A 14,230-nucleotide genomic window follows, 5' to 3' on the forward strand; every position below is an offset into this window, starting at 1 on the left:
TAGGCACAAAATAATGGGCGAAGATTCAGTTTGGTCCGGCGAGTTCAACTTGGCTGGGCGAAATCAATGTGTTGTTGCAAGCGAATGTTCGTGTTGCGATGTTCGACTCTTTTGTTGCATGTTCGACTTAATTGGCTCAAGTTCGAGGTGGTTGCAAGTAGTGATGACAAAAAATATTCATTAATCGATTATTGAATCATATGATTAATCGAAATTAATCAAACAAAGTGAAAATAATCCCATCACTAGTTGTTGTTGTTTTAAAAATGGAAGCGGGACGTACGGTCGCGTTTCGCGTATCGGGTTAATTTTTTTTTGTTTTTTTTTTGTAGTTTGTTAAATTCAAACTAAACTCACTTCATTAAAAGTGTAATAAGAATGTATAAATATTTTGCAAGTGTGTGAAACAAAGAAATCGACGCTAATGAGCAAAAGAGATTAAAAACGACGCTACCAGGCCACAGATAACCAATAACAATAAATAACCAAAAGCAAACGTTTAACAAATACCAAATAAATAACAGTTGAAAATAGTTGCAGAGAATTGCAATTGTTAAAAGTTGTTTTTCTTTTTCTTTTTTTTTTTTTTTATAATAAACCAGCGAATTGTCTACGCTTCGACTTTGCGTGTGTGTGTGTGTTAGTGTGACTGTGTATGTGATCTTGGCCAGTTATTGTTGTTGCTTTGTAACTTGTTTTCTGAACGCGCGCGTAAGTGATTCATGCACAGCAACAACAAAAACAAGAAAATAATCCTTAAATAGAGAGAGAGAGAGAGAGAGAGAGCGAGCGATCGAGAGTGAATTGTTGTACAGCTGTCAAGTGCGCAGTGGCAGCAGCGACGCAGCGTCAACGCGGCAAGGTAACGGCCCAAAAATCCTTTTGTAACATACCATCCCATACGCTCAATGTGTGCGCGCGTGTATTTGTGCAATGCCATCTCGCTTACACACACACTATTAATGGTAGCCTAGAAAGAGAGATAATCTACGGCGAAAACACAAGCACAGAGCTGCTGCAGCTGCCTAGCAACAACAACAACAACACCAACCACCACCATCACAAGGAGCACAGAAGATGCCGCACAACTACAAAATGCAGCCGCCTGCTTAAAACCAAGTTAGAAAGAGTGAGGGAAAGAAAGAGAGAGAGAAAGATAACAACAACGAAAAAGCGAATCGAAAATCATTAACAAAACGAAATCAAAAACGCCAACTAAAAACACAAAAACTAAACTATATAGAAAGTGCAACAACAATAACAAAGAAAATAATGAAGGTTACCGTTTGCTTTGGCGATGTTCGCATTTTGGTGCCCTGTGGACCAGGCGAATTATTAGTCAGCGATCTAATCAAGGAGGCCACGCGACGCTACATCAAAGCAGCTGGAAAGGTATGTACAACACCATAAATATAATCTAACTAGAATCGAAATAAATTTCCACACACGTGTAATCGTGATAGACATAGAATATCGGTCATTTGAAGTGTCGTCAGCGCAGTATCTTTAATTTTGTAGATTAGGTACACTTGTTAAAACTCGAATCTTGGTCTAAACTTAGTTGGAAGATATTATACATATATTTTTCTACCAAATCCAAAGCTGAATCCGATTAAATATTGAATACTCATTTTAAACCGAATCTTTCAAAGTAGAACACCGATTTGTAAGAATACAAAGGGTTAATAACCAATTCGAATCCTTATTGGTCCAATTTAGACATCTTTGTCTTTTTTATCATACTGGAATTATTCCCGTTTTGGGAAGCGTTCGAAGAATGCATATGCCGTATAAAGATGCCCAAAAAAGGGCATTTAGGTGGGCGAGATGGTGATGACGTTCCTTCGATGCACTTGCAACTAGACTCCATCGGTTTTAGTTAATGTTGGTTGATGTTCTCCATTTTGTATACATGTTTTAGTTATTTTGGTGGTTGACTTTTCGACTGCACCTTCATCTCCTCCTCCTCGCTTCTCCGTCTTGACTGGCCAAGCGGAAATGCTCCTTCTCCCCAGCACTTGGCACTTGAGAATATGGGAAGAATGTAATTGAAGAAATAAAACTGAAAATTCTTATCTTTTTTCTTTTCAAAAATGTTACATAAAACCATACAGAGGTGTGTGTGTGTGTGTGAGAGAGAGAGAGAGAGGGTAAAATATTTAAATAATGATAAGCTCAATAAAAACAATCTTCCTCGAAAAAAACGACCTGTGATAATAACAACAAACAAACAAACAAATCGAAGAAGAATAAGAGTAAGAAGAGAAGGAACAAAAGAAGAATTATAATAAAAGCAAAATCTGAACTCATTTGAACCCGCACGGAGAAGATTCGTCGCAGAGAGAAAGAGAGAAGAGAAAGAAGAAATTAAGGTGTGTATGTGTGTGTGTGTGGGGGAGAAAAAGGCTCTTTTCTGTCTCTAAAACAGAGCGACAGGTAAACGAACAAAATTTATATGACGACGATGATAATGATGATGAAGTGGAAAAGGGGTAAGGCAAATGCACTGGCGCACATTGAAACCCAGAAAGAAACTTGATCAGCTGAAATGCCAGAAGTTTTCCAAAAATGTTCACAGACACAGTCTGTGTGTGTGTGTGTGCACCTCGTAATTAATCAAAAATCCATTAAAAAAAAATCAGAATAGGTATATAAGAAAAAAAAGGTTAATCCTAAACTCCCTTTATTTTCTCAAGAAAACTAAAAATGTAAATCACATTTAATGGTTTTCGAAATGATTTTTCATATTGATTAAGTCATTAGATTCCAAAAAATCAAGTTATTTCCGGTATAACTTAAGATGGGGGGGAGAGCTGAGGAGGGGAAAGACGGAAGATGGGGGCAGAGAGCAAGTTGCAACGTGTGAAACATTTCATAAACAAAAATGTATGGTACGGTTCACTTCTGGTTTTCATTGTCTACCAGAAAAAACTATGTCACTTGCAATTAAAGTGCAAAAGAAAAACCAAAATAACTAAAATAAAACACACTGAAAAGAAAGAAACATGCAAAAATTGTTGTTAATTAAATCAGAGCACCGAAAGCCCAAGCACCCTGTAAACCACATACATACATGTAACTAAAAGTATTATAGAGGATTATTTCGAGGATAATTCGAGATGTCGATAATCCATTCTTAAACCACAGCGGAAGAGGCAAGAAGTCTGCCTTCTCCCTTTCATTACAGGGTATACATGAAAAGAAGCAATGATAAGCAGTCGTTTTTCATGGGAGTGTGTGTGTGTCTCACACAGAGAAATCTAAAACCAACTTGCTAATAATGCAATTTAATGCTTGAAAATATAAATAATAAAAAAAAAACACACACAGAGACCAAAAATATTTTGCTAGCTTAACAGAAAATCACAAATCAAATGGGAATTCTTTTAACCGGCAATTTACATATGTATGTACATACATAAGTATATATATACAAATATATGTATATGAATATACATGGGCGGAATCTGTTAAGGGGCTGGACGGTGACAAGATCCCCAAAATAAATAAGAGATGTAACTGGAAAGTTAAGTAATGTTAATAAAACACAAATTGCTACAAAATCGACCAAATTCAATATATACACAGATAATAGAGAGATCCCGATCTCCTATCTCCTTAGTGATGAATTTAAGTAGTCCCCCAATCCCCATGCAGTCCACCCCTGTTGTATAAAAAAAGTGCAGCTGCTCGTAAGCAATCAGAGCTTTGTTTTTATACTTAGCGCATATTGATATTGAAGAAAGACGTCTCAAAAAGAAGATACCATTTCGTGTCGAATCCGTATGGCAACGCAAAACTAACTTCGTGGCTAACTTCTTTCATGACGAAGTTTGTATACCCTACAAACTCAAGCCATTGTTCCTAAGGGAGTTACATAATATGATAATAGAAAATAACTAAGTTATTAAAAAAAGTCCCTGCGCATTATTTGGTCCGATCCGGCTTAATCCCAGAAATCCGAGATATAAATATATAAACCCAATTGCCCAAATTTCAGCTAAACGAACTCATCTAGTCGTGCTGATGTATGGACGAATATGCTTGATATACCTTTTTGCAAGGGTATAAAACTAAAGCCAAGAATAAAATATCTACGAAACAAACTTTTATCAGAGTTTATATACTTTTGCAGTCCTTGAATCCAGTAATATTGGATATGTTTCATGTGTTTCTCTTTTTCCCAGTCTCAAAACGCATATTTATATATAAGACACAACACAATTTGATCGATCGTTCTTTTGGCCATATAGTGATTCGATAGCTCTCAAATTGAGGGCGTGAGATGGATTTAAACAGACGGACATGACCATGACATGGCAGGAAACGGGGGGTTTTCATCCTCATGTTGTTTGTGGGGTCAAAAACGACTTGTTTCCTTTCCTTTATAAGCATTTAATTTCAAATTGTGATCACAATTTGAAGTGTTTCAAATGCCATTATAGCATCGTTAGTCGCCGATCTATGGCAGAAAAAACAGTTGTGGGTTTTAAAATCAATAGTTGTTACCTCCCACATACATATGTACATACACACATACATATGTATATAAACGTATTAATATTGCTATTGTGGTTGACTCATAAGCCAAGCATCTCTCATGTGGCTTGTTGGCCATGCATTACGGCCCTACCCCTCCTGCCCCCCACTTATCCAACCGCCCCCTTTCCATATTCTCCCTGTCCAGCGATCAAGTTCTTTGTGTACGTGTGTGTCTGTGTGTGTGTGTGTGTGTGTGTGTGAAAAAGCTGTAGTTTCTGTTTCTGTTTAGTGGGCGTTTTCTATGCACTTGCCGAATAAAGGGTATATACATTTTGTTTATTTTAGCCACAAAATCTATTAGACTAGGCTAAAAGCTTCATCATTCTTCTTCTTTAGTTGACTAAATATTCGTTATTTGTACTAATTATATGTGTACTAGAATATGACTTATGGGTGATTCCCATCAAACGTTTCTCTAGCTTCCGATAGATTTCCGGAGATATGTTCTATATTTGTTTCCAGTTTTTATTTTAATTGCGATTTGTCATACTCATATATTTCATGTCTCCTTATCGCAAATTTTGTATTTGTCATTTATATATATATTACATACAATAATAAAAACTTGAGCAACCGGGGAAAAAAATTGTAGATAAACACAGTAAGCATTTAACGATTCTCAGATACCCTAACCTAACACTAATATTCTCTTTTTGCAGGGTATGTAATGCTGTTGTTGCTACTTCATTCATTGAGCATTTTTTTTGGTGTTTGTGAATTCTTTTTGTATGTTTTTCGTTGTTGTTGTTTTTGGGGGCAAGCAAAACGGCAGCTGAAAAAAAAGTAGTGAAGAAAATGCTGCTGGCAAACCTGTTTGCGCAATTTGTAAATTATATTTAGTCATAAAAAGCAACGACAACAACAACAACAACAACGAAAACGACAATAAGGAGAATAATCTCCGCTAGCTGAGCTAACCGACCTCCGCCACTCCCCTCCCCCCTTCACTGCTCCATTCCCGATTTCAGTTTAGTTTATGTTTGTTTAGTGCATTTTAATTGGCTTGAACCCCTCCCCCCATCCAACCCCCAAAATGATTGGGAATGTTGCAAATATGTTGGCTAACCTCATTGAAAATTGGTTAATAACAATTGGCAACAAATAATACAAGAAACTCGGGTATATATACATCGTATAAAACAATAATCCGATAGAGCAAATATTTAACCCCATCGAACAACAGTTGTTACTTTATTTTTCCTAAACTAAATAAAAGAAAGTAAGTTGTCTCGCCGACTTCGGTATACCGTGCACTAAGTCCAAATTCTATCTCGCTCATTCTTACAAGCACATGGCAACTCTGGCTCTGGCGAACAATGTTTATGCAGATAACTTGGCTATTTTTAATCCGATTGTCATTAAATTCGGTATGTTGATAGAAATTAGTATAGGAAATCAAAATATGCCAAGTATAATTGTGAAAATTGAAATATTGGTAGAGAGAGTAAGGTATTAAGGGGGACGAATATGGACGTGGAAAATGTTTTTAATATACTCGATCACACGAGTCTACAAACCAAATTTGGTGCCTCTATTTCTTATGGTCTACGAGATCTAGGTGTTTATACAGACGGACATGGCTAGATCGACTCGGCCTGTTTTTGCCTGATACTTACATGTTGACGTCTTTAATACGCCTATGGGTGTATGGTATGAAGTCATTGGAATTTCTTTTCAAGCTTACGGATTGATTTCGATGTAATTGAAAACGATAAGAAGGATTTGCCACCAGAAGTCGTTTGGATTGGATTGTAATCAAATCATATCAATCAATCGCCATGGATTGATTTCCGATTCTATGTTAAAATTCTTGGCATTAATACAATACAATTCGTTCAAAAACTGATTGATTTTTTTAAGAAACTTTTTTAACCACGAAGTACGAAAGAAAAAAGAAGAGAAAAACTCAAAATACTGACTGAACTATTCAAAGATTTTCCATTTGCAATATATCCAAAGAATGGACACGACAACAACAACAACGCGAAATAACAGAAAAATCAATTGCGCTTTAACTTTAGCTAAACTAAACCTTGGACTACAAAGAGAGAGAGAGAGAGAGACAGGCAGACAGAGAGAGAGAGAGAGAGAGAAGTAGCAACCATAGTGGGAGCCTACATATTAAAACTGTGTAGTGTGTACCTACCCTATAGCCTATAGACTATAGACGGTTGCCCCCGGACACGGACAGGTAGTCAGCTTAGGTAGCTGCTAGGTAGGCGACATAAGTTTTTTTTTTTTTGGTTTTTTAGCCAACTAACAGGGGGTTGACTGCATTTTTAGTTTCTGTTTTGTCGGTTGTTATGGGCAACCTTAATGTATACATACATTCAAAAGAGACCTATATATGGGAGACTGCCGCATAGCTGCGTCATTTCTCTTTCTCTCTTACTCGCTCTATCTTTATAGAATATACATATATATAGTTTTTGTTGTATTTATATGTAGAGACATATACATATACGATATAATTTTGCAAGCCTTTGTGGGTTGACTGAGACCAAATTTGGACATGAAATTCAATTGAATTTCTATATACTTGTCTAATTGTCTCTTTATCTTTGTTAGCCTCAATTCACATAAATTCTAAAATTCTATTCGACTAATTGTAATTGAGAATAATTTTAATGTGAATAGAATAAACCTACGCGAACGCCCACAACAATCGAAATGCATTTCGTTGACTTTTATTGAATTGAAATTAATTTTAAATGAATTTTGTTTTAACTCTCTATTTATCTATCCATCTATCTGTCTTTATCTATCTATCTCTCTCTCTCTCCAGCGCTCAATTCCAATGCCTGGTGGGGAGGGTAAAAAAAATTAACTCAAAACTTCCGGATATGATTTCCGATTTGAGATCTCATTTCGTTTGATTTGGAGCCAAATGAACACTCAAATTGAAATCAGTTCCCTTTTTTGGTCAAAGAATAGGCCTGTTTGTATATATCGAGACAAATGCTAGAAATAAAACAGGGTATAAATATTTTATGCATACCTGTTTCCCCCCTCTCTCTCTCTCTGTGGTTAATGCTGCCTTAGAGGGAGGATGCATTTGTAGAGCATTTGCATGGCAGCACGATATCACGATTTCTATTCAGGGTTTCAGGGCACACACGATCACTGCACCACCGTCAACGCCACCGCCACCGCCACCACCAACCACAATAATAACAGAGACAACAACGACAAACAGAATCTCCTACTAGAATTACAAATAGTTTTTATTGCCGCCGCACTAATTGAGTATCTATTTTGGTCACGCACGCGTGTGTGTGTGTGTGCTGCCTGCCCGCGCCCCTTTGGCCAGATGTTCTTTTCATTCGACAGGATGACTCCTGATAAATGCAGGGAGTGCTCGGCTGTGCCCGAGCAGGCTCTGCTCTCTTTAGTGTCAGGTGTGGGTACAGTTTGGTTGGTTCGTCCGTCCGTTTGTTATTGGTTGGTTGCCCAGGGCAATCATTACTTAGTTTAACGGAAATGCAATAACCACACCCAACCCAACCATCCACCCACCACATGTAGCCGCCTCCGTGGCCCGTTGGCTCCCTGCGCCCACCATCTAAATTAATATGTTTTTTCCCAAAATCATTCTAATTAATTTGTATTTCATATTTGACTTGCCCAAACAAAAAAAAAAAGGTTTCAAGGTGGTTAATCATAGGCATATTTACGCTTGGTTAGATGGCATGAAGCTTAAGGCGGGCGGGGTGGGGCAACAGGCCAACAGGGCGGCACTAAGGTTAAGGAAGACTTCAAATGCTGGTTATGCTCCATTGACTTATGACTTTGTCTTGGTGAATTCTTGATGGGTCAAGTGGATAACCTTCGATAGACTAGGAATTGGCATGGGGTCAGGCTAATATTATTATACTAATATAGCAGCCAAAACTAAAGTCAATCTGGCCTACTAGATACTGTAACAGGATCGGATTTTGCTTTTCACCCATCCATTGGACTCCATTTTGGGGGCAGATATTGTTTAGGTGGTAGAATATAAGTTGTGCTAATCGCTAATCGGTGATCAACTACTATATATGGTATAATATGTTAGCAACAGCTACTCCCCCTCTCTCTTTTCCACACCTTCTCTTTTTAAACTTCCTCTCTCTCTCTCACATCTCGCATTTAGCACGTACAAAAACCATTTTACTGTGTGTGTTTGTGTTGTTGTTGTTATTTTTTTTTTGGGCCCGGCTTTAGTAGGTAGCACGCTACAAAAGTCCCCAACAACGATCGTGCATGCCAGATATGTATATATTTATATATATTCGCATATGCACAGAAGTCAGACAATTGTCGTCCGATATACCACAACACGTACATAAAGAGGAATGTAACGTGTTTGCCAAAAGGGTTGGCATGGGTCAATATACCGTCATCTCCTCCCCTTCTCCTCCTCCTTCCTTGTCATCGTCGGAGAAGTTTGTGTTCTCTGTTTGCTCAATGTTCCATGCGATTACGGCGAAAAAAAATGAAACAAAACGTAAATTTCATTGCCTGGAAACCTAATACTAGTACATTATACCCCTCCCACCACACAACCCCCGCCCACACACACACACAAAATACCGCCGGCTACAGTTGCAGTTTGTCAATATGCTTTTTCAATTTCCCCTCGACTGAAAGCTTTAAAAACCATAACGTTGCTCACGTTTTGGTAATAATAAGCCGCAACAACACAACAACAAAAATCAGAATAGAACCATTAACAAAACAGGAAATTATTCATTACGAAAATATGTAGGTACTTGAAAACATTTGAACATTTTCTGATTTTAACTTAGGTCAGTTCAAAGTTAGTTAGTTAAATGCTTGTCAATTGTTAAGTAAAATTAATAGATTTCTATCATCACCCACCCACCCCATTGCCCACTTCTCCAACAATTAATATGTTGACTCACATTTTCTTTACGTTACCCCCTTTTTGAAATGTTTAAGGCGTTTTGTATTTATCCAGGTGTTTCCTACCTGAAAGCGCTATCACGTGAATCATCATCATCATCATTGGAAACGAAGAATAAATTACAAGAGGAAAGAGAGAAAAACACGCTGCGTCTTTTTTAGTGTTGTCAAACGGCAAAATGCCAAAGAATGTTGAAGGCCACAAAAGGTCGTAAAAAAGGCGAGAAGTAAACAGGGAGAGACAGAGAGAGAGGGAGAGAGCGAGAGAGAGCGCAATGGAGGCGGGGTAAAGAGTAGTTGGTGGGAAAAACAGATTATGCGGGGTATTTTTTGCCGGCTTGACTTGACTTGGCTTGGCCCTGCTTGAAGTTATTTTGTTTTGTTTTTGCGTAGGCGCCGCACGTGCAAATGAATGGCCGCAACAACAACAACAACAGCAATCAGGGCCACGCCCCACTCCTAATTGTGCTCATTGAGCTTGTCTTTGCCGCTTAATTAATTAAATAATTATAAATAAGCAGCAAGACGACGAAGTTGGTGGGCAGCCTGTTTTTGCTTTTCTCTCTTTTCTCAAAAGGGAGGCAAAACGAAAGACTTAAGCCACGAACCTGAAGGCGAACCAAATCAAACCCAACAAGCACCACCACCAACTATGAGAAATCGTTCCAATTGAACTCACACAGAGCATGTAAGTGTGTACATATGTATATGCACCCACATTGAGCTTGGCCTTGAAATTGTTGAAACTTTCTGCACACCTTTATGTGTTTCGGTAAGCCGTGATACATGGAGAATCGTAAAGTATATATACATATGTTCCCTGCATAAAACTGTCAATCGAATAATTCTATCGATCAAATTTATCGGCTACGAATGGAGAGAAAAGATTTTTTTTAAATCAATTGGATTATATACTTAAAATTTTTGAAATTGGATTGGAATGATTTTCAACTGAATTTTCGTGTTTAATTTCAATTTCTTTTTAGCGAGTTTTCGTTCTTTCTCAATTAACTATACATTTGGGTTTCCAAACGAGATCAAAATAATCGCCCAAAGCATTAACAATTTTTGCTGCCTTGGTCACGATATTAGATCGCTTTTTCTATCTCTTTTTTTTATTATTTTTTTTCATCTTATGGGAATTTAACAACTTTTCGCATCACCCTCTTTCTTCTCTCTCTCTCTCTCCGCCCATTCATTTAGCGTTTCATTTAATTTCACTTCCATGTACAATAAAAAAAAAAGTAAAAATTAATTTCTATATAATAGAAAAAAAGAAGCACATTAAAAAGTTTGTCATGGTTTTTCATATTTTTTTCGGGTGTTAAGAGTAGAGATTTCTTTCTCTTTTTTCGCTTTGTTGATTTGAATTTCTCGTCGGACTGGCTGAATATGATTCTTCTAAGAATCGAATTATATTATTTGTATTAAGAAGAGAGAGGTGCGGCATCTTTTTTTTTATTCCTGAGTAGCCCGAAACCGAAGCCCATAAACTGACAATTTTTACGATGTCGTCGTTGTAATTTCATTTTAATGAAGTGTCGGCTGCTTTTCGTAGAAAAAAAAAAATGATCAATGATTTGCCGGTACTTACCTGTTGCCTGTCTTCCCCCCCATCTGGTTCTGTTTTTCTCTGAGCCATGACAGTCTCTTTCACTTAGCCTCACAATAAGAATTTATAGAAATTGAAGTGGCTTGTGACGATCCTTTTGTTTATGGTTATGGTATTTATTTTTTGGATTGAGTTTCCTCACGAGAGGGGGGGGGGGGGGGGGGGGAGAGAAAGAGGTAAAGATGTCATGAATGACAATGAATGGGTTTTTGAATTTGAACAGTGCTTTCTTTTAGCATATGATGTGAGATACAGTGCGTGCAAAAGTTGCAATTCACATTTGGAAAAAAAGAACCCAATACAAATTGCAATATTCTGTTGTTTCTGTAGTTTGTCTATCAAATAGTTATTTTAATTATATTAGGGATAGTGCTATAGTAGTTTAGTTTGTTGTCTTTACTGTACTTTTTGGCTTTGTCTTCTCAATTGTATTTATGTATAATGAAATCTCCCTCATCGAGTCGTCGTCGTCGACTCATCTTACACACACACACATTCTGGATACACATATTTCTGCTAAGGCTCTGTGTCGTCTCTTTCAATTCCACAAACAATAAATTATATTGTTTTGTGGTATATACAACATACCTGAAGAGTTTACTCTTTTTTTTTTTTTTTGCTTTGCTTTCGTTTCCACTTAAGTTTCATTTCTTTCATTTCCTTTGTTCTTCTCTCTCTGGGTCTCAAGTTATTTCGTTTGAATCTGCCTACCAAACAACAACATAAACAACAACATAATAACGTTAATAATTTATTTGATTGATTGATTGATTGATGGGTGGATGGATGAATCAATGGATGGAGCCAGTTTGCCTTGAAAAAGAAAAAATGAGAAAGAGATGAAAAAAAAATAAATAAAAACGCAAACGCAATGCGTTTTCATCATCTTCCACCTGTTTTGTTGCCTTGCCTGCCTGCCTTCCCACTTTCACTCCACCCCAAAAGGCATTTTTGCATAACTAACCTCAGTCTATCTCTAAATTTTTTATTTTATTATGAACTTTGCTGACCTGCCTTGGACAAAACTCGTAACCTCCTCCTCCGTTCTCCCTTCTTGTTTACCTTACTTTAAGCGGAAATTCACACACATTAAAGACAGAAACAAAAACAAAATAACAAAAAAACTTTGCTTGCGCAATATCCGATTGGTTTTTGTTGTAGTTGTTGTTGTTGAAGATCGCACTGAAGTAAGCCTCTTAGGCAACGTGACAACGTTAGTTGCCCACAGTAAAAACTCGTTTAATGCACACCTCGGACACTCTTCGAGATGGCCCGTTGGCCTAGTCGAGGTTTCACTGTGGTTGGAAAATGTTTACAATTTAGGCGCCGCCATCGAATGACTAACAAAAAACAAAAAATGATAAAGCAGGCGCTATGACTTACTGTTTCTATCATCTCGAAAATCACCTTGTCCCATTTATTTTTCTTATGGTTGGTTTTTTGTTGTATTCTTACTCGACTCCTTTCGGTAGTGTTCTTTTGATCAGAATTTTTAGCTTAAGTTTGTAATAATTTGAGTAGCGTTTGCTTTTGATGAATTTTCTATTGCTTTTTATATATGGGGAAATATGATAGGTTTTCTCTTTCCTATACACAAACATTTCTGCGACTTCTTTTCAAATAAGTTGATAAGTAGAAATCACTACCAATAGGTGGATGTAGCGCAGGGCGCAGGAGGAGGAGGAGGAGGAAGGGTCTGGGCTACTTAGGTTATTAGCCGATTACTAATGCCACCCACCCATACACACACACACACTCCCTCACTCACTCATACATTCACGTCACTTTATTTTATGTGTTGCATGAAATTTTAGCCTTATGTTAGGGGGCTTCTCCTTCCTAACGTCTCACAACATATCGTGGCAGAGGTGGAGATGTGAGGGTGGTAGGGTGTAGGGGGACAACCTTCTTCTAAGTGGATTTGTTGTCGCTGCGTGCGCTTTATTAGCCACCGTGCACCAGTTGTTGTTTGTTTTTTTTTCTTTTAGCGTGTTTCGCGTTTGCCTTTTGCGTTACATTTCATGCAGCTGAGTTTTCTAATGTCAAAGACACGATCAATTACAGGCAGTCGACGGTTGTTGTTGTTTTTGTTGTAAGTGTTTTGTGTTGGTTGGTGTTGGTAGTGGGTGAGGCCATCGAAACCGGAGTCGTCGTAACTCTCCTTTGGGGCACATTTTGATTTGACTTGCCACAAAACGTGATTGGAATTGCATTTTCTTAGTTTACCAACAGAGGAATGCTTTTGTTTTTTTGGTCATGTATTGATCTGAATATTAACAAGATTATAGAGCAAAAATAACAAACAGAAAACAGGAAACTTCAAGTCCTGCAGCGCTCAACGGGAAATAAAAGTTGACGTAAAAAGTCTTGCACAATTTTATTAATCAATTTAGTTTCTATCAGATGTTGTGGTACTCCACTTTTGTATATCTTACCTACCTCAATTGAAATTTTCTTTTTCACATTTTCAACATTTTTTCTAATCTAATTTGTCTGTTTTTTCTTTTTTTTTTCCTTTTTAGGTAAGTCAACACAACATATTTTTCGAGGAAAATATTTCGAAAGATAAGGAACCACCTAATCAAATGGGGGAAAAAAAACAGTGTATGGAATGTGGCGGCGGCGGCGGCGGCAATGGTTAATGATGATGACCCAGTTGAACGACCACCAAACAACGATGATGTTGACAATTTTGTGACAAATGAATTGTATGCATAAAGGTGACACATGTCACCTCCACCTCCTCCTTCTTTTGGGCCCCGGTTATGCTTTGTGTGCAGTCAATTGTAAGTTATTCTTGTTGCAGCAACAGATACCTAGAGTAATCGCGTCGTCCTCTTAGCTGGAAAAAGAGTAGACGTTCTACAACTATTTATAGAATGGTCTTATCAGATAATGTGAATTTGAGGCCATCTAAGGCAACAAAAATCCAAGTATTTCCCTATATAGTTAATTATAGAAAGTTGTGCAAGCAGAAAAATAAACCTATGTTATAATTTTGAATTTAGCTTGCTGTTAAGTTTCAATGGCTCGCCAATGATGCTGTTAAATAACAGAGCTCGCAAATGATACTGTTAAATTTGCCACAGCCGCCCTCTGGCGGAAGAAAATGAAACCAAAGTAAGCTTCAAAAGTCGTAAAGTCGCCGGAAGTGCTAAGGGCTAAAAAATC

The 14,230-nt window shown here is 37.5% G+C and overlaps 1 protein-coding gene across 3 annotated transcripts in view; it reads left to right on the forward strand.

Moving 5' to 3' along the window:
• The first annotated feature begins 1,229 nt into the window (after positions 1-1,229).
• The window catches only part of LOC6648466 (partitioning defective 3 homolog), a 31,767-nt gene continuing 18,766 nt past the window's right edge, over positions 1,230-14,230 (forward strand). For 2 of the 3 annotated variants that reach the window (XM_047011419.1, XM_002071404.4), the window contains exon 1: positions 1,230-1,392. In XM_047011419.1, coding sequence (XP_046867375.1) covers positions 1,273-1,392 — 120 coding nt within the window. In that variant the 5' untranslated portion in view covers positions 1,230-1,272. Of the gene's footprint in view, positions 1,393-13,809; positions 13,846-14,230 lie in introns of those variants that run through there. The other variant, XM_047011420.1, reaches the window with a different exon arrangement.

This window comes from Drosophila willistoni, assembly GCF_018902025.1.
Source record: "Drosophila willistoni isolate 14030-0811.24 chromosome XL unlocalized genomic scaffold, UCI_dwil_1.1 Seg141, whole genome shotgun sequence".
In the NCBI taxonomy this organism is placed as follows: Eukaryota; Metazoa; Arthropoda; class Insecta; order Diptera; family Drosophilidae; genus Drosophila; species Drosophila willistoni.